The following is a 27,838-nucleotide window of genomic DNA, read 5'->3' on the forward strand; positions in this document are numbered from 1 at the left end:
ATGGCTTTACTACATGAGAGAGTAAACCAAAAAAGACATTGACATCAAATTCAGGAAATTCAAAATCCAACATAAGAGAGAGGAAAAGGAAATTCTTAGGTATGGAGAAAGAAGAGACAGCTGTGTAGCAGGCTTAGCAAACAGTCCAGATTGAAGCACATCAGAAGATCTGGGAGAGGTATCTCTAAGAAGGCAAAACTGGTAAAAGTGCCTGATGTCTCTGACATAATGAAAGGAGAATTTGGTGATGAATTAGTATTAAGTACATAAAAAACTAAGAAAATAAATACATAAATAATTTAAAGATTAAAAAGTGAATTGAAAAAGAAAATGTATAGGGAATACAAAAAGTTGTGCAAGGAAGTGAAAGTAATTATAACAGACCACATGGCTCAGCTTGGAACAGAATTTCTAATCACAATAAGGATGGTATATTGACTGACCTCTAACTCTGATGGAAGAATAACAGGATGGGTAGTGTGTGTGAATGCATACAGGTGTCTGTGTGCCTGTGAAAGTGCTAAATCCTTATCTTCCTTAATGAAGAGTCATTAACAAATGCTTTATATTAAAAAAATTTAAAAAACTATGAATTGGGAGATGGGGATTGACATATATACACTATTGATACAATGTATAAAATAGATAACTAGTGAGAACCTACTGTATAGCACAGGGAACTCTACTCAGTGCTCTGTGGTGACCTAAATGGGAAGGAAATCCAAAAAAGAGTGGATATATGTATACATGTAGCTGATTCACTTTGCTGTACAGCAGAAACTAACACAACATTGTAAAGCAACTATACTCCAATAAAAAAATTAATTAAAAAAATATAAAAAATTTAAAAACCCTTGTAATCATGCCATTTAGATACATGGAGGCAAACAACTAAGGAAAACAAACAGTTGGTTTCCTTTAGTCAAAAACTAGCTGGAAGAAATGATATGTGGTAGGGGACACAGTTATTACGTCTTGTAGAACTGTTTGACTTGTTAAATGCTATGCAATATTGTTTTGATAAACACAAAGTCCAAAACAAGCTTTTCTCAAAATACTCCATGAAGGAGCAATCTTAATTTAAAATTTTAGTCTCTAACTCCTAATCCGTATACTTTACTTTTTTTCCTTTTCCTTTTTCCGGCTGCACTGCGCCGCCGCTTGTGGCATCTTAGTTCCCCGACCAGGGACTGAACCCGAGCCCTCGGCAGTGAAAGCGCGGAGTCCTAACCACTGGACCGCCAGGGAATACCAGGGAATTCCCTGTATATTTTTTTAATGTGCAACATATTTAATACATCTAAACCCAACAGGTTTCCTTGCCTCTAATCATCCCCATCTTTTGCAAATGCAAATCTCACACTCCCTTGTTCAAAATCTTTCAAAATTTAAAAAGCTACTTTAAGATGTTCGCCTGTCGATGCAGGGGACACGGGTTCGTGCCCCGGTCCGGGAGGATCCCACATGCTGCAGAGCGTCTAGGCCCGTGAGCCATGGCTGCCGGGCCTGCGCACCCGGAACCTGTGTTCCGTGGCGGGAGAGGCCATAACAGTGAGAGGCCCGCGTACCACAAAATAAATAAATAAAAAAGATGTTAATTGTGTCCAAATAAAAACTAGTTTCATAGTGAAACAAGTTTGGGCAACTCCCCATCAAAAAACATTAAAACAGCTTTTTATAAGCTTCTTAGAGCTGTATGCTAGCATGCATTATGAGTCTCCAAATTTGTTTTACTGCATCAGAAGCCTGCTTGGAAAGTGCTGATCTACAGGATACAAGAACAAATTCCTCACCTTCATATTCAAGGCCCTTCTGATCGTCACATTCCAGTACCCACCACCACCACACCCTCTTCTAGTGAAGTTAAACTACTTGTAATTCTCAGAGGGTCTCTTAGCAGTACTTTTCTCCCTCTCTCCATTCAAATGGCACCTCTTTCAGAAAACTTTCCCCAGTCTCTACAGGCAGAGTCAAGGACTTCTTCCTTGAGGCACTCCCTGTGCAGTGTTTAGCTCTTCACTGGCTGCCACTGTGCTTCAGTGATTTACTTCCTTGTGTGCTGAACCTTTAGGAGGCAGCAACTACTCACCTGTAATGTTTCTGGACCAGAATATTGAAAACAGCTTCTTAAGGTTTGGAGGAGAAACAAATTATTATTAACCCAAAGTCTAAAAACACTTTAAATTAAATGAAGATATTTTAATTACCTTAGCGAAGATTTTACTACCACAGATGCATATTTGGTTACAGAAATACATCATGGCATTCAGTCTATGATGACAGAAATATCTGTACATGTGTGGTTAACTGAATTTTGGTAAGAATAATGCAATATAATTTAAAAAATAATGTAATCATATTTTAAACACAGCATGGAAGCTTGCTATCTAAAGGAATTCTGAAAGGAGTGGCTAAACAGGGGAAAATGCCAGGCCTCTTTGCAATGTACTCACATTAGAGTTCCTTTAATTTATTGTTGTACATTTTATCTTAATGTTGAATTTACTAAACGTAAGTGCGTATGTGTGTATACATACATACACACACCTATATATATAAAGAGAGAGACAGAGAATACAGTGTTTTAAAATGCTATTTCTGCCTGAAAAGTAAGAGACAGGTTTAAAAAGAACTAATCAATAGCAGTTTCTCGGGCTTCCCTAGTGGCACAGTGGTTAAGAATCCGCCTGCCAATGCAGGGGACACGGGTTCGAGCCCTGGTCTGGGAAGATCCCACATGCTGCAGAGCAACTAAGCCCGTGCGCCACAACTACTGAGCCTGTGCTCTAGAGCCTGCGAGCCACAACTACTGAGCTTGTGAGCCACAAGTATTGAAGCCCACGTGCCTAGAGGCCGTGCTCCGCAACAAGAGAAGCCACCGCAGTGAGAAGCACGCGCACCACATCAAAGAGTAACTCCCCGCTCGCTGCAACTAGAGAAACCCGTGCACAGAAACGAAGACCCAACACAGACAAAAATAAAATTAAATAATAAATTAAAAAAAAAGAGACACTTCATCACACACACACACACACACACACACACACACACAAGCAATTTCTTGTGGGTATCTAATAAAAGCCCAAGACAAATAATTTCGTCTTTCAGTTTTAAAATATGAAACTGAAGAACTGAACAAATATACAAAGTAAAGCTTGAGCAAGAGTGCTTTCAAGTCCAAACCACTATGCACTTAGTTTTTCTCTGTGTATTTAAAATAAATTTAGATTATTTTTGACATGCTACCTTTAAAAAAAAAATAGGGGTAAAATGCACCTAAAACTTTCAAGGCTTAAAAATCAAACAGAGCAGCTGCTGTACTGTGTTTTTGTTTGAATTACTATATTTACCTGCATTTATTTAAAGGCCTTAGTATCTGCCTTAAACACCTAAGTTTTAGGAAGAAAGTTTTTGTTTTTTTAATATTAAAATGCATTGTATATAAATACCTTCCTGGTCAGCTGTCCAGATGAAAGTAGAAGTAAGAATCCTGCCAAATGCTCAAGAGCAGCAATGAGTGATCCCGTGTTTCTAAAATGAATGATCCTGTTTTGCTTACAGCCAAAGGAAAAGCCCTTAAATATTCCTTATCCCTTCAGCTTCTTCTCCCAGCTCTTCAGAAGTTCATACCAATGCACTGCTTACCATAATAAGTTTGGGATAGGGCAGGGTGGGAATCTTTGGGTTCACAGCTATTGGTTGAGGGTACTTTACCCATATCACTTCCTTCTTCCATCTCCCTCACTCCTGTTAAAAGGCAGCTACCATGGTGGTGGTTCTGCTAAACCCCTATTTTAGCAGCAAAATACCAGGGGGACAAATTATGCAAATAAACATTGGTACACATAAATATTCTCCTTTCTGAAACACTTGGGGACACACTGTGTTTGAGAATTCAAAGTCTCTCATGCTTTAGAAAGATAATGCGGCACATACCTTCTATCACAAATTCTCCCAGATAGGGTTACCATCCCATAAAAACACATTAATATCTCTACAATGACTAAGAATGTTCATATTAAGTGGGACAAATAACATCCTCATATCATTCAGAATATTTTTTGCAATCAAATGATTCTGCTGTAAATTTAGGAAAAAAAAAGTCAGTTTTCAGATTTTTGGATTTGAGAATTGTGATTATGAACCTGTATTTTCCAAAAATGAAATAAATCAAATTAAATAAAATACTTAAATTTTCTATGGCACTGAAAGTACAAAGATTCATTCCAACACTAAAAAATTAGAAGGACTGGATTCAAAGATATAACAATCTACTTTCAATTATTAAACATTTATGTATTTTATGATACCTATTTTATAGTAAACACTTCATCAGTATTATGGCTACAGTATAAAGAAAATAATAATGAAATGCTAAAATTTCCTAGCACTTTTAATAATCAAATATAAATTGAGAACTTCGGTGGGGTACAGATCTTTTTCTTCAATCAAAAAAGATTACCAAAAAAAAAGATTACATCTATTATACATGAAATGATTACTATTAAAAGTTACTCTTAAGACATTTTCAGTTGAGTGGAAGATTCTTAATCATATTCTTAATTTAAATACATATAACTGTTCTAAGCCTGTCTCCTATTTAAGAGGACTGCTGTAAGGTTTAGATGAGATGACAGACATTTATATATTTTACAGAGTACAAGGTAAATGTACGATATTATTATAACTGTTCAAAAGAAGTCACGTCATTTTCCAGCATCAAATAAAGGTATTATATAAACTAATTAGACTTATAAACCAATTTAGGCTTACATATTATCCCTCAAGCTACTCTTGAGGGACAGTGTTTAAAATCAACACTAATTTAGTAACAAACAAACAAACCAAACAAACAAAACCCAGCCAGTAAATTACATCTGAATATTTGAATTATGTTAAGTTCCTACCATTGCAAATCCAACATCAGCTTTCTTTAATGCTGGGCCATCATTTGTACCATCACCAGTTACAGCTACAACCTGGCGTTGTTCTGAGACAGTGCTGTCAATTATACCTGAAATAAAAGTAAGTATTTATGCTGTAAAAACAATCTGTTTAATTAATAAAGTGATTCTGCAGAATATGCTAGCTAGCCAGTTTTACAGACTCTAAGTTAAAAATAGGGGCTTCCCTGGTGGCGCAGTGGTTGAGAGTCCGCCTGCCGATGCAGGCGACACGGGTTCGTGACCCGGTCCGGGAAGATCCCACATGCCGCGGAGCGGCTGGGCCCGTGAGCCGTGGCCGCTGAGCCTGCGCGTCCGGAGCCTGTGCTCCGCAACGGGAGAGGCCACAACAGTGAGAGGCCCGCATACCGCAAAAAAAAAGAAAAAGTTAAAAATAAATAATTAAACACAGAGAAATGGAAACTGCTGAGATGTTGGGCAAGGAACAACTCCAGAAATTGTTGTATTAGGAGTTATATCCTGTTTTAATCACTGAAGATAAACACAATTCACCTAAGGTATCGAAAGGAAATGTATTTAGATTTTATTGGAGAAGATGATATCCACAATTCAATCTAATATTCAGCATCTATTACTATTTTAGGAAGCAGAACGCATTTCTCTATTAAGAAATTGCGGAGTAATTGTAAAATCTACTCACCTTTAACCAGTGTATGTTTGTCAGTAGGAGATGACCTTGCAAGCACTCGGAGCTTTGGCCAAATCTTGTCTATCCGCTCTTGCTCAATCTATAAATTTTTGTCAAAGTTAAAACGTGCCCAAGCCTAGTTTTCTAATTGCAAGGTAGCGACCTAGCATTTGTATCAGTGGTTCTTAAAGTGTGGTGGACAGACCAGACCAGCGGCATCAGCAACTCCTGAGAACTTGTTAGAAAAAGAAATTGCCGAGCGAGACCCAAGGCCTATCTTATAAGACACTCTGAGGTGGGGCCTAGTAATCAGCATTTTAAAAAGCTCTCTAGTCACTCTAATGCAGAACCGCTGTTATATGTATCATTACAAGATCAAATTCTAACCATCTCCCCACTGCCTATGAAAATGGAAACTCCTCAGCGTTAAGTAGTGCAGGGTTTGGGGTCCCCTAAAATATGTTCCATAGCAACTTTTCCAAACTCATCTCCCATTACTCGCTTACACATATTGTACTTCTTGGGCCCAGACTGAAAAAATGAAGCGCCCACTCCCTTTAGGACAAATTTCTTTATCACTTGTCCCCTTTATTTCCTAAAATGCTACTGTTTTGCTTCATGGGGTGAGGGCTGCACTGATCCAGGTGCGATGCCTAACAGGTAGTGCATATTCAAGATGTATCTGTCCAATGAAATTCCTAATATACTAAAAACATATCAACTTAAACAATAAAAAACGCTTACCTCTCCTTTTTCATTTCGTATTCTTCTGTTGAAATCTTTACCTTCTAGGCATAGGAAATCTTCCCCAGGATGTAAAATACCACATTTGGTAGCAATAGCCCGAGCAGTATTAATATTGTCACCAGTGACCATCCTCACAGTAATTCCAGCCCTCTGACACTTCTTTATTGCATCTGGCACCTGGTTAATGTGGAAAAAAATTCACATGATGAAAGAAAATTAGTATTTCCAGGGTGGGGAAAAATTCCACTGAACAAATATACACTGCCTTATAGTCCCACAAATGACAACTTTAATTACATCTCAAGATATTATTTCTTGAAGTAGTCCCAATAATCTCTTCTTTCCCCTTCCACTGCCACAGTCCTAGTTCAGGCTTCACTTTCAGTTATCATCTGACTTAAGCTGCTTACATTATTTATTTGCCAAAGGCTTTTTAAAGTGCCTTTCCCCCCTAGCAACCATTAGGCAATTCTTTCCTGGTTGGCTTTCCACCATTCTGGTTTTACTGCCCAGACCACACCAGAGTAAAATGTTGGTGTTCTTTGGGGTTAAGGGAGGCTCACTTGCTTTTCCCCATTCTTGATCTTTTAAGGGTTATCTTACCTATTCTGGAACCTCCAACTACTAGGTACATGCTAATCACTTTCAGACCTACATATTTTCCCCAGCTCATTGTGAGAGCTGGATTCCTAGTTCCATGAGAAAAGTAGACATCAGAATTTGGATGTCTAAAAGGGAAACGATGTTTTCTATCTAAGAGAAACCTAAAGATTATCTGATATCTTCAATCTCCTTACCCTACACATCCTTAAGGGCCAGTGAGTCCTGCGATTCTACCTCAAACCTTCCCTGTACCTGGTCTCCGATGTTTGTTGCCTGAGCTACTGCAATAGCTTTTTTAAATTGGCATCCCTGTGTTTATGTTCATTTCCCCTTTAAAACATCTGATATACCCGACAATACAGTTCTTTTTTTAATACAGTTTCTCAAAAATATATGATTCCTCAACTGTTATACTATAAACCACAAAGTTCTCAGTATAACAGAGTGTCACACTTGAGCTTCAGAATAGCTCCCTAGTAGATAAAAAACAAGGATTTACTATATAGCACAGGGAACTATATTCAATATCTTGTAATAACCTATAATGGAAAAGAATTAAAAAAAAGAAAAATATATGTATAACTGAATCACTTTGTTGTACACCTAAACTAACACAAAATTGTAAATTGACTATACTTCAATTAAAAAAATACAAGATGACCAAATATTGCACTATTGAGCACCCTTACGCTTAAAAAAAATTCATTGTTTAGGTGAAATGCAAATTTAATCGGGTGTCCTGTATTTTATCTGGAAACCCTACTCTCGATCTAACTACCAGTTCACAGGAAATAGAAGGAATGCAATTGGCAAAATCTATTATAGAATGTAGAATACTCTCCAGGACACATGTCCTTCTACAAATAATTTCCAAAGAAACAATAGTTTACTTGCTAATTGAAAGAAAAAAACAATTTGTTCTTTGACAGAGAAATTGCAAGAATGGAAAAGGGAGGAAACCTATAGATCCTTTAGATTAAAAGAGACTTGAGAGTCATGGCAATAAATTTAATGTGTGGATTTTGGATCCCGATTTGAATAAACATTTGTGACACAATTTAGGAAATTTAAAAAATAATGAATATTTAGGAATTATTGTTATAAGTTTTAAGTATCATGGTTGTGTTTCACAAAAGAATTTAAAAAAAAAAAGAGTAGTTTCCTAGATTTATCTAAATTTTTTTTTCTACTATACACAGCTTGATAGATGAATAATCAATATATTATTTTTGTGCCTCTGCTTCTGTAATTCTCTTTGCCTAGAAAATCCTTTCCTGTTCTTCTCTAACCAGAAAATCCATGTCGGTCCTACTAGAACAGAGGTCGCAAATGCAAATACCCACAGGGCCATGCAGGTAACAGAAATGAGGAAAAAACACTTAAAGTGACAAATCCAAGACAATCCTAATAGAAGAGCACTCAGCTCTAGTCTGTTTTTTTTTTTTATCACAGTGGAAATGTTGACAGAATCTATCATTTCAAGAGAAAGCAGAAACCCAGATTTGTGTGTACTCTCTCAAACCTTATGTTTTAAACACACACACACACACACACACACACACACACACACACACAGAGTCCACAGATAACTTGATTGAAGGCTAACTTTGGCCTATACGCTGTTTGTGACTTCTATTGTAAACCGTGTAAATGTAACATCTCTGGGAGCTTTCATGGCCTACCTAGACAGAACTGTGCTTTCATATTATACATCCCTCTATTGTTTAAAAAAATCAATATTTGATTTTGAAAACGCTGGTCTGCTGTATAAATGTATTTCTCACTTCTCATTTGAGATAGAAAGTAACCCAGATTTGTCCATCTTAGCACTCACTGGGTGGTACCCTGAGATCATTTGGAATAGGAAACAATGACTAAGAGGCAGAAACTGGTCTTGGTTAAAGATATGTGGCAAATAATATTTAAGAAAGTAAACTAAATTTATTAATAGTCCACTAACCACCAAATACTTCCACTTAAAATTTACAAACTACCTCCACTTTTACAGATAAACTGAAGAGAAGCCAAGCATCTTGTTTAACTATCTATGCATATGCAATAAAGCTGGATTTATTCTAGATATCTAATTAATCAAGATTCTCTACATCAGAACTGTACAATCCAGAAGACCCACTTGGGAAAGCTACGTCCTATTAGATTGTCTCATTTTAGTATGAAAGCACGCATCTCATTTTGTGATACTGAAGAAATTAATTGCCACTTACATGTTTTAAAAAAGATAAAACTGTCCATCAACCTCAATGCTAAGAACACAAAATGAGCAATACATTTTCCAAAGGACAAAAGTTGAAAACATCCTGATTTAGTATTATATTTAGGTAAGATTTAAGCCATAAATCAATGTATAAAACTTCGAATGGTTTTCCTTTGACCAAAGGTTGGCAAACATGATCCACCTGGACGTTTCATAAGCATTTGAAACTCCAGAATCCCAAACTTGATCTCTAAATAGGCAGCTTCATCTGACTCTCTTATTACATTGGTAATACCATCTACCAGCCACTCAGTTATGCAAGTTGGAGACTGATTCCCCACTCCTCCAGAAGAGATCTAATTGTAGAGATATCTCAGTCCTATGCTTACTGCTCTAGCTACACACTTTCCTCAAGAGATCTCCTTTAGCCTCATATGTGAATTCTCCAGCCTACTTCACTTTCAGGCTTCTAGGTTCAAGTGCCTGCTTGACATATAATTGGATGTTTCAGAGATCGCAACAATATTAAAAGGAGTATATCCAAACCCAACATATTCATTCCTATTGGTTCTACCTCTATTTACTTTAAAATCATAACTTTCTTTCCATCTTCCCTGCCACAATTGTAGTTCTAAGCCATGGTCATCTCTTGCCTGGGATCACTGCAATAATCTCATTGGGTTCCCTGCTTCTACTCCTCTTTTTAATTCATTTCTTACATAGTACCCCAAATACTATTTTAACAACATGAATCATGTCACTTCCCAGCCTGAATTTCTTCAACGACTTCCCAGTGAATTTCAGAATAAAATTCAGAGCCCTTATTGCCTAGTAAGGCCAAAGATAATCTCGTCTGCTTCTTCTTGTCCAAACTTACAGCCACGCTGGCCTCCTTTCCACCTCTGAAAATCTAAATACTTTCTCGCCTCAAGGATCCTGTATTTTTTGTGCCATTTTTCTGGAATACTGTTCTTGCAGCTATTTACATGGCTGGCTCACTTTTAGCCATCAGAACTCAACTCAAATGTTGTATCTTCAGAGATCCTTAATGTGGTCTCTGTTATCTTTATTTTACCACCCTGTGCATATCCTTTATAGCCCTTATCACACTTGTAATAGTCATATCTGATGCTCCCCTGCTACCCCACGCCAATTAGAATATAAGGCCTATGAGGGCAGGGACCAAGTCTTATTCCTCACAGGATGTGTCTTCACTTGGCATACTGCCTATGTACTTATCACTTTAAATGTTTATCTGTTGTGTTACCTCTCTAAAGTACAAGTTTCATAATTATTTTGTTTAGTGCAGTATTTCCAGTTCCTAGAAGAGTGCCTGGCACTACACACTGGATGTTGAATCAATTAGTTGATGATAGCCACTGAACAAATGCTGTTTTTGCCTTTGTGCTTTTATTCATGTTGCTTCTTTGCTCACAAGGTGCTTACCGCTCACTCTCTCTCTTGGTCTAGCCAATACCTCTTCAACCTTTGAGACTCAAATCAGGTAATTAACCTCTAGGAAGTCTTACTTGACCCCTCTCATGGTTAACATAACACAGTGTGGTCTTTTAATCACATGTATTTTATACAGAGCTGGGTTTGAACACACTAGCTCTAATGTCTAGAGCTAACCTCTATACATCTCAATTTTTTTTCAACTTTCAAATAAGTAATAATACTTATAACTCAGAGGTGACTATTAAATGAAATAATACATGTAAAGCACTTGGCATAATATGTGGCACACAGTAAGAATGCAATAAAAAGATATAATTACTTTAGAAGGTTGGGGGCTCATGTTCTGTGCTCATATAACATGCTCTGCATATGTATCTAACTATGTACTAACATCCTGGTTATAATTATGTGTTTGTCCATCCCTGCCCAGGACAGTGACTTCTTTGAGGCCAGGAACCAGATCTCAAAAATCTTTATGTCTCCAGTATCTTAGCATAGCTGCTGGTACACAGCAGTTGCTCAATAAACTTAAAAAAAAAAAAAAAGATTTAAAGAAGAAAAGCAAAGTCTAGAGCTGCAGACTGTCCAGTATGGTAGCAAGATGTTTAAATATAAATTGAAAAAAAATATTTTTTAATTCAGTTTTTCAGTTGCACTAGCTGCACCTCAAAATCTCAGTAGTCACATGTGGCTAGTAGCTATGATATGGAACAACACAGAACAATTCTATGGTTGCAGAAAGTCCTATTGGACAGTGCTGGACCACAGACCATGAAAACAAATAACTTAATGGCATTTACTATGTAATTTAATATAAATATCAATTGAAAAAACCTACCCAGTTCAAGGCACTGGTTATGCTATAAACATACAGGATCCCAAAGAGAAGTTATCTAATTAAAAACCATAAACAGGTAGCACATGCATCACAAGCACTATTATGTCACTTATCTTGGATTCACATAGGAGAGAAATAAAATCACAAACACTAAGAAGTTTACTAGAAAACTGGTTACAGTTAGTGCCTTCTGCACATGCAGAACACAGAATGTTTCACCACCTCAGGTCTCACAGGATCTTCAATCCCCACAACAGCAATGCATGTAAGGCCGGTGACAATATCATTTTCATTATCCCATTCTGGTTCTGGTTCTCCTGCTGGGAAATCTCTGAATGCAAGACATATGGTTCTCAAGCCTTCTGATGCCATCGGTTCAATCACAGTTTTTACAATATCATCACGGTCCCTTGGTCTGAATACTTTTGCCTCACCATTAGCACTCAAGATTTTGAAACACCTATAAGGAAACGTTGAATCCAAACATCAATAATTAACAAAAATAATGGTTAATGCCATTTAAGTGAACTGGAAGGGCTAGAATCATGGAATCTGATTATCTGGAATTCAGAGAATTACATATGTTGTGTTTTTACAGACTTAAATCATATTCACTTTTCACCCTCCCCTTTACAAAATACAGTTCTCTTTTTATGGTTCTCACTTGACCATTCTCCATTCAAGTTACTTTAGACACTTCTCTTTTGGAAATGCAGGGCTTCTAAATTTTCACAAAAAACCCTAGTGGCAGAGAAGAATAAACTATATGCCTGTTCATTTTGGTGCAGAATTAGACATTAACTTTAATTAACACAAAATTTCCAGGTACTTCCTTCTTTTAAAGTAAAAAGCCACGTTCAATCAACCCTTACCTGAGATGCTGTTTCATCACCTATATTGCTTTAACCATGAAAGAAAAAAATAACTTACTGTTAAAATAAGCACTCTATTAGAATGAGAGAGATAAAGCCAAAATAGTTTTAGTTTCAGTGAAACTAACTACCACTCTTTAACTGTGTAGTAAATAAAAGTTACACTGTATACTTCCCTATTTAAAGTTTATTTTTTCACATTGCCTCTTTATGTTCCTCTCCCTTGGTGATGCCACTGCCTCCTGCTTCTAGGCAGGTGATTCCCAAATCCCCATCTTCTGTTTTGATCGTTTTCCAAAGCTTTCCACTCTGACAGTCTACTCAGATGTTGTACCGTACCTTAAATTTACTGCATACAAAACTAAAGGCTGTCTCCTCACTGCCCATTGAACAGACATCAACATTACTCCCAATAATTTCAATGTTAAGTCTAAACTCTCACCTGAATACTTCCTTTCTCCTCATCACCTATATAGTATTAACTCCTAAGTCCTATGTATTTGTCCTCTGACCAGTCTTCCGAATGTTTCCTCTCCTTTCTATTCCCCCTGCTACTCTACTGCCTTCTTCTGGCTCTTACTTCAAGCCAGAGCTACTGTAATAGGCTTTTAAATGATACTGGTCTCCAGTCCATCCTTCCCTCCAACCCCAACCCACCTTATTCCCTGATGCAAGAATTATCCTCAGTCCCACAGCTATGCTCATTCTGCTACCTGATGAAAAAAATTCTTCAGCTGCATTATCTGGCCTACTTAACTGTTTTAACTACTCAGGCTAACATTTAAGAGACTCCACAACAAAAAGAGTGGAAAGGGTTATTGTATACTTAATATACTCCATGCTGGATGTTTTACAGGCATTATTTTATCTCAGTGTCTTAGAATTGGTGGTCATCATCCTCTTTGTCAGTGAAGGAAAATGGAAGCCAAAGGAAGAATCTTCCCAGCATCCCAAAACTACTTAGTTGCAGAAGAGCCAAAGCCTGATTTGGTTTTGATTGAAAAATCTCCCCCATACCATCTACCTGCTTCCCAGCAAGCCACGATGCAAGATTTCTAACATTTCACAGAAATCAGATAACCAAGCATATGTAAAGGGAAGAAAGATGTCCTGTGTGCCACAAAAGCCCATCACCACTCAGCTGCACTGTATGACTATTAGCTATTCCCCCAATATGGTCTGCATATTCCCACTTCCTTCCCTCCAATGTGGCTTCCTTCAACTTGATCTTACTTCATACCGAAACCTATCTTAAATGCTACACCCTTCATAGTATGACCTCTCGTCTTAAAACTTTGTGTACATCTGTCATATACTGCATTTTCATTTATATGTATTTTCTCTTAAACCTCTTAGATTATAATCTGACAAGTGTTCATTAAGATAACACTGGATTATAATCCACATATAAATTAATTAAAATTGGAAATATTTTAAATATTGCAATTTCAAGTGAGTTCTAATTTTCCAAAAATGCTCTTAATTTAAAAAAAAAGTTTTCTGCTTCGCTACTGGAATTAAAAAAAAAACCAAAATAATTTCAACACCTGTAATAAAAAATAAGCATTAGGGAAATTATACATAAACATGTGATGTCAAAATTGAGGCGACTGGTGTGTATAAGGACAGTACAAAAGAAAAGATTACCATTCAAAATGACAGCAGATATTTAAATACGACGCTGCAGCAGCATAAATATGATAAAACCTCACTCTGATATAAAAGGATTCTCAAGATCTAGTTTTAATGCTTTGCTGTTCTAAAAACTAATATATAATTCATTCATCACTATCTACAATGCAGTGTTGAAGACATAAACTGCAGTTTTTCTTCCCATAAGGCTTTTATTTTTCATGATCCTACATAACAATGGAGTCAACACATTTAAGAACAAATATCAATGTTCACTTCATTAAACCTACCAGATTGAATGTAATGGGCTTATTTTCCCTGTAGCAAAATACTAAGAAATAAAAGAAGCTGGAGTATGAAAATGACAGAATACCCTGGGCAAAAGAGCAATACCATTAAAATATACTAAAAAAACTCCAAGGTCCTAGCAAATGCCTGATATTCACAAAAAGAAAATAGCAACAATATTAATATAGTAGATATTTCATAAAGCAACTATAGTTAGCAATTATTCATCTAAGCATTTTACTCTTACTTTTTCAGAATTATCTCAGATGCACCCTTGCTGAATATTCGATAACTTCCATCTGAATTTTTCAGGACAGTACTCATGGACTTTCTAACAGAATTGAAGGTGTAGACTTTGTACAGTGCTTCTTCTGGTATTTCATTTCTAACATCCTGATAATCCCGTTTTAAATCCAAAAGAAGTCCCAACAAGGCACATTCAGTTTTATTACCAACATGACGCGGTAATCCACCCTCTTTCTCTGGTGGCTATAAGAAAAAAAGGTTTAGAAGCTAGTATCATCTTGTTTCTCTACGACAGTTTAATTTATAATGTAAAACAGAACGAGACATTCTAAAACAAAATTATACAGAAATTATATACAAAACTTCTATTAGTTTTAGCATTTCAAAGAGGGACATAGAAAAAGTAAGGTAGAAAGAAGCTCTGGAGCAAAGATGACATGGATTCCAATCTCAGCCCTGCAAGTTACTAGCTATGTGAACTTTTGGCAAATTACCCAACTGCTGTGGTCCTTGGCTTCAGCATCCGGAAAATAGGAGCTCTTATGACCCAAGAATTAAATAAGAAATGTAACTTTTAAAGTTGGTTCCTGACACATATGGGACTTAAGAAATTTTAATTCCTTTCCTTTTCTCTTGTTTTCACTGAATGTTTACATTAAATAATTCAAAATTAAATCTACTTTACCGATTTTTATGGCTTAAAATAAAAGTATAAGCATTAAAATGAAGCACTGTTGACTTAAATATATATAAAAACTTTATTTCCTTCATAGTATCTTCACAAATACCTTCTTATGTAATCATCACAACAGTATTAAGGGCAGATGTAACCATCTTTACTTAACAATTGAAGAAAGCAGAAACTAACACACCGCTGTAAAGCAATTATACTCCAATAGAGATGTTAAAAAAAAACAATTGAAGAAAGTAAAGCTCAGACTTTCAGCTAAGGCAAAGCTAGATCTAGAATCAAGATCTCATAACTTTCCAGTCCAATAATCCAATTCATGAAATACTAATTTTGTTTATGGTCTTCACCCACAAATCACTAGAACATATCAGCCAAACAATTTCATGCTTTACGTTACAAATAAGACTTTTAAAACTTGCGAAGTTAAAAATATTTTATTCTAAGGTAGTACAAGTCTAGAATTACTTTATTCAGTTAGTCCCAAAAGGTTTAAGGATCACCTTATAGGTAGGATCTACTGAGAAACCAAACAGAGCATATAGCAAGCATATGTAAAACATATTATTTTAAGTTGAAATCTAGTTTCAAAATCTTCTCTAGTAAATTGAGTTAACTTTCTATAGTAAGATAGACTAGTCTTTCACAAAATGAGCAAAGTAAAAATTTAAAATTAAGGACTTATTCTGGTTGTTAGGCTCAAGAGTTTCTAAACGCAGGAAATTCAAAATACAGGAGAAGAAAAATACAAATAAACAGAATATATATGTTGATCAACAGATCTTACTAGTAACACAAATTGTATCAAAAGAAAAATTAAATACAGTATATGGATATATGCCTTTTAAAAACAACACAATTCACCTCTTCAATTTATAAATAGTAATGATAGAGCTTAAAAGCTACATACAGTCAAATCATCACAAATTGAAAAATTAATTTTATATAAATTTTCATATACAAATTAATTATATTAATTTATTATTAAAATAATTAATAAAATATTATTAAAGAAAGCTTACCAATATTTTTGATGTATAAGCACAATTCACAGAAAGTCCTGTTACAAGGTAGGACAAAATATTTGGTGGAATAGCTTCTGGTTCAGGAATCTTTTTATAATGCTTTTCATTTATGTAAGCTTGAACAACTGTCATTCTGTTCATTGTCAATGTTCCTGTTTTATCTGAACAAATAGCTGTAGCATTTCCCATGGTTTCACAAGCATCCAGATGCCTCACTAAATTATTATCTTTCATCATTTTCTACAGTGACCAAAAAAAAGTAGTTAAGCTACATATAAAACCAATGACCTCATTATATTAAAATGATTATAAACTGCTTTAAAATCAGAACTAAAACTCCCAACTTTACATGGATACACAGTATAAAGCACCGATTTAATACTGGAAGAATTTAGTATATTTCACCTATTCAAATAACCTAAACAGAGTACCAGCTTTCCGTGGTTTCAATCATTTCCCCACTACATAACATAATCTAGTAAATGAATACAGATACCTGCACCCATATGCAAATCATGTTGACTGTATGCCTCCAACACTTCTGTGAAGTGTCCTCAAATTACAAGAGCTATAATAATTTGTACTCTAAGTACAGAGGTACTTACAGCCATGTAAGAGTATATAACACATAAGGATTAAGTCTCCTTATTAAGTGGAAAACAAAACATTCTAGTATCAGTCACCAAGAAAAAAGTAGCTTATCAGTTAAATATAGAGTTTGTGGGCACGTAGCTGCCTGACTTTTTTTTTTTTCTTTTGACTCTGATAGACTGAGGTAACATAACAAAACCAGAAAGGATCATTTTTATCTTTTCCATATGTTGGTACACTTGGTCTTCTCATCCTCAGGATCACCCCTTCCTCTTATTTACAAGAAAAAGATAGTTTCTAAAAAAACCAAGAGTTTCACTATAGTTCCAAAAAGCATTTAGGTTAAAATGCTTGATAACTGATTCTTAAAACATACCTGGAATGGGTTAAAACCTGTAAAGAGTTATTTTACAAAGTATGTTCTGTGACTATTAATATGCAAGATACTGCAAGAAACTGATTCCTTGAAGAAATAAATATGGGGAAGGAAGATTACTGTGATTTACATTAATACTGAACATTAAAATAAGGAAGTTCGGCAGTAAAGAAAATGTGTTCAGTTTTGCCAAACACTAACAGAGGAGCCATAAGGACCATACCTCAATGAAAAGAAAAGTGACTGATAACATTTGGGCTAAAATAAACATTTAATAAAAACTTAAAGAAAAATGCTCTTATTTATTTTCTATGAAAGGACTGCAAATCAATCCTGCCTATATCTTTTTGATCAATTGAAAAATTAATATCATTAATTTCTATTCAAAGTGAACTAACGACTGTATTGATAAAATGACTGACTTTACCCATGTGTCTAAAACTTATATTTACCCCAATTATTTCTAATTATTTTAAAACATCAAATAGATGATTACACTGTATTTCATTACTACTTTGACACATTTACCATTTTACTTTTGAAATAAAAGATGTGAAATGCCTGAAAATAAACTCAAACAGTAAGCAAAAAATATTCTTATCATGACACATCTGTTGAAAACTCTTGGGAACACTGAATATGAGTGCTGGAGCAGAAACTATGACCAATTACTTTGTGTTGCTCTCTGTCAGCAATACTACTTAAGGAGAAATATTAATTAATATTAGAAAATTGATAAGAGCAGCATTCTTTCATCAGGTATAATTCTACATGTGAAGCCACATTTTCCATATAAGATATAAAATTGATTAAAAAGTAGATTAATAATCTTCAAACAGAATATTCCTTTAGGTAACCAGCAGCTAGCAGAGCCACTGAAGCTCATTTTTTCGGCATTCTACTAAGAACAAGGAGGAGTTAGCTACTGTAAATGGAGTGGTCAGAGAAGGTGACATGTGAAGAGACCTGAGTAAAGTTAGACAGCTGATGATTCAAAGGAAGGAACACATGGGTCCTGAAGTGAGAACAGGGTTGGGGTATTTGAGAAACAGCAGGAAGGCTGGTGAGGCTGGACCAGAGGGGGAGAGAGAGGTGGGAGATGAACACCAGAGGAAAGCAAAGGCCAGATGGGGCAGGGCCCTGCAGGCCATAGCAAGAAGCCTTGGATTTCATTCTGACAAGAAGCCACTGGAGGGTTTTACAAAAGGAAACAAGATGATCTGAATTATTTTTTAGAAACATGAGTCTACCATGTGAAGGCAGGACCGTGGGGTCAGGAGGATCCAAGTGTAGAAACAAGGAGGCCTTAGACGGTTGGATTCAAGTACTCTCTGCTCTTGTACCGCAGGCAAATGACAAACATGCTTACTTCAATGTTATAGATTGGAAACAGGAGGGGACAGGACAACATAACTATCATATGAGGAAATTTAAGCTAGAACCTTCCCCAGCAGAGTTATGCTTAGCTTTGTGTCAAGTCTGCCATCCCAGGAATGTATAGGTCTCGATGCAGAGATCTTCAACTGGGGAGGAGGAGAAGGGAATCAATGACAGCGCTAAAGAAAACAGTGTAAATTTATGGAAATCCCCTAGTTCCAGAGCCCAAGAGAAAAGAGCAACCAGTTGTACATTTTCTACACCAGTTGAGACTTTCTTTTCTACTTACCTTGACTGAATAAGCCAGTGAGATAGTGACTGCGAGTGGAAGACCTTCTGGCACGGCTACCACTAAAACCGTAACTCCAATAATGAAGAACTTCACAAAATACTGTATGTAAATCGGTGTGCACTCAGCAAGCCACGGTCTCTTCTGAACCCAGAATGTATCAATTACAAAATATAATACGAGAATGATAACTGTGATGGCAGACATCAACAAACCTACATAAAAAGAAGGAAAATGTAATTATTAAATATTCTAGACACGATTCACTATCAGTTACATATTAGCCACTGGAAGAATTACAACTACTTTGGTGATATTTATTTTAATTTCGCTGAGAAACTGTTACATCCTTTTTTGTGCTTAACTCATCACTTGACATTATCAGATTTAATTTCTGCTTCCAAGTATAGTCCCGAAACCCAGGAGAAGTGGGAAAAAAGTGTTTATGATTCTTTTCTAGACTTAATTGTATCTTCAGTCTTCTACTAAAGCCGAGACAAAATAATAAGCAATGACAAGGAAATACCAAAAGCTTAGTATAAGCTGGTGCTCTACACATTGGCAAGCTGCTTTCATGACAAAAGAGAAGTTGATAAGAACCTGACCAATGGGGAGACCTGGAATTAAATACCGAACCCCATGTTCTTTACGAAAAAAACACAAATTACCAAAATTACTTAATTTTTTTCATCTATCCTTACTGCTTTATTAACTTAGCAAACCAACAGTTAATCATATATTACAAATCATTTACACCTTTCTGTTTTGTGGGATATTTAGCCCCTTATAAATGAGTATTACAAAATAAGGCATGTCCACCTATCTGGGTCTAAAAATCCAATTCAATGTCTACTAAAATACCATCACCATCTAAAATCCACCCTTTTCCCCAACACTGTATGAGTCAGTATTACCATTTGGCTACATACTATCAAAAGCAAATATTTGCTATTAGATAATAAGCTTTTTGAGGACGGAAGCAAAAATTAACTTTTTCCAGCATAGTCCTAGGAAGTAACAGAATGATGCAATGTAAGTGACTTTAATAGTGTAGTCTGATTTAGCCCACACGTGTTCTTTCATAAAGATACTATTGAAGGGCATGCTATGTTTTTAGCTAAAGCTCTGTTTTATTTCCTCTGAAGAGGAGTTCTGTTAACAGGTGTTTTCTAGTGATGGTTGTAATTTACAACTTCAGCCTCACCAGGATGATCCATTCTAACTCTAACTAATCCATTCAATTTAAGTTAACTATAACTTTTAGAAAAACACACACCTAATTTTTTTTTCATTGTCAGAACAAAGATAAGAAAATGTGTGGTGAAATTTCTTTTTATTAAAATATAGCTGGGTAATCTTTACGGAGTAACCTCTCTGCTAAGCCCTCTCTCTATTACCCCCAGAAATTCAGAGAGGAGCGTGCGGGCTTGTGAATTGGGCAGCCTTAGGCGCTAATCCTAACCTGACCACTTATTTATTAGCTAGTTGACAGAGGACACTCCCTCTACATAAAATGAGGATAACAGTTCCCAAGCTGCAAAATATTATGAGGATCCACAGTAACTCAAAGGCCTAGTACATTGTGGATAAAACTGAAAATATTTTTATCTCCTCTTCCACTCACAAAGCAATGATTTCCAGTCTTAAGTGTGTCAAAGATGATTTTTAAATAGAAAGGCAGCATATTTTAAAACAAAACATCTTATTTTCTCGTATATAATCATACCTGCTTTGCCAATCTGAACAGCCAGCTTTGTTAGTTTCCCTTGTAAGACAGATTTTTCCTTTTTTGGCAAATTTGCTTTCTTTTTGTCTTTTTCATCACCATCTCCACCTTCTTCACTCTTCAAAGGCTGCATTTCCATGGCTGCACCATCCTGGGCTTTTGCTACATTGAAGAGCAAATATAACTTCACTACATTTTAAAGGCACACGTAACTGTTGACATTTTCAAGCAATTTTTGGGAAAAAAAATCAATTTCTTATAGAAACACAAAAATTTAAACATTTAGCTTCCTGTGTATGTCTGTGCCTACCCAGAGAAAATAAGACAATTAGTGACACTAGGTTTTGAAACTCTGTACCAGATTTGAGAATGTTGAGCTAGGAAATAGAGATGAGGCATAAGAAGAAATACGGGGTCCTAAAAGAGCTAAATACCAAATCATTTTTCTTCCTGTGTGTTGTGTTAGATAATGAGACTCATTCCAAACACCATAAATCCCTCCCTCATAAGTTATGACCATAATGTAGAATATTATGTAGGACCACACATATAGAGAAATGCACATATGCTTACAGACTATTAAATAGCTGCAAAAAAACATTTACATTTTATATTTTGTTTCTTATGCATTTTTGCTAGCAATCATATTGTAACCAATGATAAATACTGAAATGCTTAAGTTTAAAGTTACCTACATCTGGACCTTTCTAAGCTTACTACCACAGGTCATAATTAAAGTCTTATTAACATTGTAAAGGCAGCATGAGTTAGGCACTGACAAAAGAGACATTCACCCAAGTAATACAGATTGTTAATCTTCCGTATACATCCTACTTTTGGATGAATACAGTACACAAGAGATGTATTTGTGGATATAATGAGAACAAGCTAAGTGTACTTTTATCCTCCTGAATTTACCTTTGTTGCGATTCTCAATAGCTCCGTCTTGTTTCTTATCTGTAGGAACAAAATGGGAATTAAAGCTTTCCAAAAGAAATGAATACAGCCATGTTAAATTATGCAAAGGTAGCTCACATTTCTATAACAGAACTGTTACACAATGGTGTGTGTGTACAGATTAGAAAGCATTTGGCCCATAATGACCTTCTGGCTCTATCACTCCCTAGGTCTTAACCATGGGGGGACACTCTAAAATAATTTGGGGCATCTATACTTGGTTGATTTCTCCAGAAGACTTTACTCTTTTTTTTGCTGCAATACACCCACATATGGTACAAGAGGTTTTCAAACTAAATACAGATATAAGCCTAAGAATGTGGAAAAGGGAAGGGGTAGAGGGAGGAAGGAATGTCATAGGAAGACAACAGGCACACAGGAGAACTCTGATGGAAATGAGAACCAAATTGGTATGTATAAAAGACAGGGGAGGCAAGCAAGTAAAACTAGAATATGAAGGTACAAAATAAGACAGTAAAACTACTAGTTAAGGTAATCCCCCAATTCACTTAGATTTGGAGGAAAACAGAAAGATGAGAATGTCTAATGTAAAAAGTAATCAAGGAGGGAATGGGTCTATTGTTTGGAGTAGGGAGTATGATATTAAAAATGACGAAGAGGAAAGAGAACCACTCAGCCTATTCTTCTTTCAACTTCTCTATCAAGGAGACCTACCTTCAAACTGGAAAACGTGGAACAAATATGGTCAAAGAGGAACAGATGCTCAAGACAGGTGAGGAGACAGAATACCTAGGTACTCTGAATGAGCCCAACTTTGGAAAGAGACCAAACATTCACATTCCAGATTATGAAGGCAACTGAGACAGATTACCCTGGATTATATTAATATATAATATCAATTTATTCAGGGGAATGGTAAAAGAGATGGAAGTCCACAGATGGAAAAACGGTGTCTCCAATTCCACACACACACACACACACACACACACACACACACACACACTCTCTCTCTCTCTCTCTCTCTCACACCAAGAATCAAAAACAGCAGTCAGTTAGATGTTAATTCCTGGGAATACTCTTGACTGGATTAATAAAAATAGGTATATAAGATCTTAGAAAAAAAAGGTGCTTGTTGGAAAAGAAACTGTAGGGTCAACAGGAACAAGGTCATGATGCGAACTTCCCTTTCTTTTTTTAATAGGGTCTGTTGACTTTAGTCTCCTGTAAATTAGGATGCAACACAATATATGGTGAAGAGCACACACTTTTGAGTCAGACAAGTGGGTCTGATCTGCCACTAATTAGATCTTTGACTTGGAGCAAGTTATGCAACCTCCATAAGCCTCAGTTTACTTGTCAGCAAAAAGATAGCCTTTTCTGTATGGTTGTAAGGATTATTGAGATAACGCATATAAAGCGGTCCAGAAATGGTATCAGCACTACGCACTGGACCCTTAGGGCAGCATGTGGAGGGCTGCTGCGAGGAGTGGGACAGGAAAAACCTACAGCGTGGGGCCTGCCTCCCTTGCCGGCAGCCAGAACTCTTCAAACATAGTTCTCTTTGAAATCAAGATTTCACAGCTCAAGACAAAACCCAAAAACCGAACCAAAACACCTAAATATTAAAAACACTGCTGTAGATATAGCAAGCCAAGATTTTAGTAAGGCATTTATTTTATAAGATCTCAAAATACTTACATGTGTGAGAGAAATATGGACTTACTAGCCCAAGTAAAATTAAATAAATCTAAGCGGTTAAACCACACTAAAGTGCTATTGCCCTAAAGGGAAAAACTCTGGCGTAAAGGGTGAGGAGGGCTTTTTTAAAAAGGGGACATACTCCGCAACTAAGTGATCCTGAGCTATTTCCCTATGTATAACAGCTTCTTATAAGATCCTTGTGGATAAACTATGGTTATCAAGTTTGCTGATAACAGATCCCCCTTGGAGGGACAGCAGATACAATAGATCAAGACTAAAATTTTAAAACCTTGATATCTAATGATGGGCTGAATATAACAACGCAAACACATGAGGTGTCAAAGTGAAGTACTGATCTTAGTCTAAAAATCAAGTACATAAGTACAGACTGGGAAATGTTGAGTAGTAGAAAACTTGAAAAAGATGAAAAGCTCAATGAGGCCAAAAAGTGATATGGTTGACAAGGAAAGCTCCTACTGAAGTAGCAAAAAAATAAGCAAAGGAAGTGGGAGTTTAATTCATTTTGCTGGTCAAATGACAGGGAGATTTTAAAGTATTCAAGGAGATGCTGAATACATCTGGCTATAGTAAAGCAGGACTGATATCTTCTTTCATAAAGCCCTCCTCGGACTACTAAGTCTTAAAAAAAAAATTCCCCCTCCATCAACTCTACCTCTTGAAAGTACTATGTTGGGTAACTAATTTTGTAGAACTCTTCATTTCAAAATCTGATGAAACAGGTATTTTTTGGATGAGTTCTTACAATCTAGCTGCCGTATTTCCAAATACCAATTCTTATAGCATATTGCTATCCTTACTTTTCTTTTCCTTTTTCTTCTCATCTTTCTTCTCTTCCTCTTCACCTCCAGCTCCAAGTAAGGTAAAGATAATTCCAGTTTGAGAATTTATACCCACAGCAGTAACTACCATTCTTCCAGAGCCTTCCATTACATGAGTACCTACGACAACAGAAAATGTGTTTTTAAAATTCAACAACACATTAAAATAAAACCAAGATTCTTGTGCTTAAGGTTTTAAGTCTGTAATAAGTCATCTCAGTTCAAAGCTCACTCTACCAGTCATTTATCATGTGATACTGGGCAAACTGTAACATCTCAATTACTAGTCCATAAACGTGGATAACAGTACCTACACTCTGTAAAAATGAGACTCAAATTAAGTCTGTAAGTGTAAAGTGTTTGGCACATTGCCTGGAATTTTAGGGGTTCAATGAATGTTCAATATTTAAATTATAACTGTATTATTATTATTAGGGACAATTCACTTATAAAGAAATGTGCTTACAACAAAAAGGATCACACAGCAACAACTGACATATTCCTAAGCCAACCCCACCACCTTTCCCTAACCCAGGCTTTCATGCCAGCCCACCTAGATCACTGCAACAGCAGCCTAGCTAGTTTCTGTCTTTCCAGTTCATCCTGAAATAGGTCTACCCTTCCTAAGATGTGATTTTATCATAAGCCTCTCATGACTCCAAAACTTCTCTGACCCTCACTGACTACTGGATAAAGCTCAAAGTCTTCACATGGAGACCAAACAACACTCCCAACTTTTTCATCCATTAGCCTAACATAAAACTCCATTACGAAAAGCTGGGGAGCAGAGATGGGAACACTGACTGAATTCTGACTGTCCCTCACAACAGTCTTGCAAGCACCAGGCATTATTATTCTTATTTCCTAGAAACTTGCCCAATGTTACACAACTATTAAGTGACAAGGCAGATTCAATCCAGCTCTGTCAGAGCACAGAGGGCATAGTCTTCTTATGATATAATGTCACTAAGGTTGCTCACAACTCTCCAACCTGTACGACCACACCTCTACATCTTTCCCTCACTCATTAAAAGGCTTCCCACCTCTCTAATATTTTTGTGAATTTTAAGTAACTTTCAAAACTTAACTCTTTTTAATATACTCAATAAAGTCTTCTTTATAGTTATCACTTATTTATTTGATCTCCTAGTTTACAACCACCTGGAAGGCAGGGTCTGTAGCACATACTATACCATCCTGTGTACCAAAACAATGTTCAATGGTAATTTGCAAAATGAGATCGTAAAGCATATGTACTTACTCCAGTACTTAAAAATTTATATTTGGCTGTTAATTACTAAGTAATTTATCCAATATGAATTTTTTTGGCCTTTGATTTTCCTGCTTTAAAAAATCTATATTCTGACTATTTCACTAATTATTAGCTTCTTTGCCAGTAAAAATGCAAGGGAAACAAGAAATTAAATTAAGGACAGTGAAACAATATTTATTGAGCAAGGACTAAATGTAAAAGGTTGTTTCTTTTAACAATTCTAGCTTTCAGCAAATTTCAGTTTTTTATGTTCTGTTCTTCTCGACCACAGGTAATCAAATGTTGGCAGGTAATATGCTCAGGCAAAGTAAACAGTTTTTGTTCTGGTCATATCCCTACCGCTAACTGAATAACTGCTTTTAAACATCTAAATTTAAAAAGCCAAGAACAGCAGTGAGAGATGGCATCATGAGAATAAATTTAAAAATAAATGCATTTCATGTTTTCAGTACATTTTTGGAAGAGGGAAATAAATGCAGAAAAACTTTCCCACCCGTACTGTGATAAGGAACTCCAGAAAGTTATTTCAGTCTTTTCTTAAACATGGAAAATTTATAGAGTCCTCTTGGTATACTTGGTGTGTCGGGAACCTGAGTCTACAAAAACTTACCAGCCATCTCTGTTAAAACAGAAAAGGACCAAGGTTCCGTTAAAGGATGTCATTTTGAAGAGCTAAGCACTGTGTGAATAAGCTAGATGTACATCAAAGCCCATGAAGTATACATGGCAAAAAGGCAAGAGGAGACTACCTCGGTTCACCAAATACTGTGGCCTGGTCAGTCTGTGGCAGTTAGGTATGACCAGCTAGCTTCCCTCTCCTTTGGGAAAAATCACAGATTTTACTTGGCTAACATTAACCACAGTTTCTTAGAAGTATGGCAAGGAATAAGTAAAATAAGTATACATTAAACTTAAATACATTATATATCCAAGATATTTCTATTTGGAATGAATTTCAAGCAGAGCAATATAAAGAAAAATTCAAATAGAGTAGGAATGTTCTTAGTAGTGCAGGATACTGAAGGTATACAAATCCCAAGATTTTTTCAAAGAAACAAAAGTCTATATTAAAATGAAACTTTCCCCCTATTTATAATGCTGTTTATAAATGTATATACATGAAATTACTCTGATTTTTAGTGGTGGGACGTTTTACAATAAGCCTTTTGGCACATATTTACAAATCTTAAAAAGGTAATAGTTAAGCTTAAGTATGTGCCCCGAAGTTGTGATTCTAACTTAACTGACCCTTGTCACACGTTTGACTTTGGTTTCAGTAAAACCATGTCCAACCAATTAGAATATAAAGTTCACAGAGAAGTGAAAAAGTATAGCTGCCAAGTTATTAAATATTTAAATAAGCAGAATCTCCTTCCAATGTAGGAAATGTTAGCATTCCATTAACATCTGAAAATAATAATTAAAGACAAATAGGCAACATTTTCTTACTCCAAATGCTAGTATAACTCAATCTAAAAATCTATTTAAACCAAATGTCTTACAAGCAATTTTGTAAATTCTATAAAGAACACTAGAAAATTAAGAGTAGGAAACTGAAAATCAAAAGCTAAGGAACTGGTATAATTTTGGAGACAAGTTGTGGTACTCTGGTTTCCTTTCATGTAGTATCTTAGAAGGCAGCTTGTAATTTTTTTCATTATCCCTTCCATTTCATTTCCAATTAACCTTAGGTCTAGCTATCAACAGTTAAGCTGTTGTAAAAGCCTCCTAGGTAGACACCCACCTCCCCTTTTCAGACAGCACCCTCACTACACAAAGCCTTAGATTTTCAGAACATGTCTTAACCGTGTGCAAATTCAGTTCTGCCTAGTAGATGTGGTACTACTCCTGGACCTATTTATTATTAATCATATTACCTTAGATAAATAGTTAATGTCTCAGACTCATTCCTCAGTAGTTAAATAAGAAAGCAAGATTAGGTTAACTTTAAGGATTTTATGAGTTTTTTTTTTTTTAATCCTGTCCTTTGTAGACCATAGAGAATTCATTAATTTGCTTTAAACACACAATCATTCTTTAATTTTATATTACAATAGCCCTTAAGAATAAATGTAAAACAGATCCATTTAACAGAGATCATTAGGCTTATACTTTAGTTTTATCATTATACTAACATTAACACCGACTCTCAAATCTCTTCATTTTTTTGGACTCGGGTTCCTCATTTGTAAAATACAGTTCTGGATTTAAAGATCTCTAACGTCTCTGCTGACTTACAAAAGAAAGTCTCTAAAGTTTATAAGGGTAGAAGCTAACATAAAATACAGAATCCTCTTCACATTTACTGGCTCTTTGGGGAACTGTCTGCTGACAGTGGTATATAGTTGCGGAGGAGGAAAAAGTTCAGTTATAAAAGAAATTCGTACCTGATAAAAGTAAGGGATCCTTATCTAAAGACTTCTTAACATGATCAGATTCACCAGTCAATGAGCTTTCATCAATTTTAAGATCATTGCCTTGAATAAGTATGCCATCAGCGGGAAGAAGATCACCTAAAATAAAGGTATGCTAAACTGTGAACAA

General features: G+C 35.8%; 1 protein-coding gene across 10 annotated transcripts in view; it reads right to left on the reverse strand.

The window, feature by feature from the left end:
* The window catches only part of ATP2B1 (ATPase plasma membrane Ca2+ transporting 1), a 130,358-nt gene that overhangs the window by 19,948 nt on the left and 82,572 nt on the right, over positions 1-27,838 (reverse strand). For all 10 annotated transcript variants that reach the window (XM_033415485.2, XM_049694855.1, XM_033415484.2 and 7 more), the window contains exons 5-15: positions 27,682-27,807; positions 24,001-24,141; positions 21,482-21,520; positions 20,564-20,725; positions 18,838-19,052; positions 16,202-16,444; positions 14,493-14,734; positions 11,676-11,913; positions 6,337-6,516; positions 5,605-5,692; positions 4,908-5,014 (exon numbers count right to left, since the gene is read on the reverse strand). In XM_033415485.2, coding sequence (XP_033271376.1) covers positions 4,908-5,014; positions 5,605-5,692; positions 6,337-6,516; positions 11,676-11,913; positions 14,493-14,734; positions 16,202-16,444; positions 18,838-19,052; positions 20,564-20,725; positions 21,482-21,520; positions 24,001-24,141; positions 27,682-27,807 — 1,781 coding nt within the window. The remainder of the gene's footprint in view (positions 1-4,907; positions 5,015-5,604; positions 5,693-6,336; positions 6,517-11,675; positions 11,914-14,492; positions 14,735-16,201; positions 16,445-18,837; positions 19,053-20,563; positions 20,726-21,481; positions 21,521-24,000; positions 24,142-27,681; positions 27,808-27,838) is intronic.

Source organism: Orcinus orca, chromosome 11, assembly GCF_937001465.1.
Source record: "Orcinus orca chromosome 11, mOrcOrc1.1, whole genome shotgun sequence".
Lineage (NCBI taxonomy): Eukaryota > Metazoa > Chordata > Mammalia > Artiodactyla > Delphinidae > Orcinus > Orcinus orca.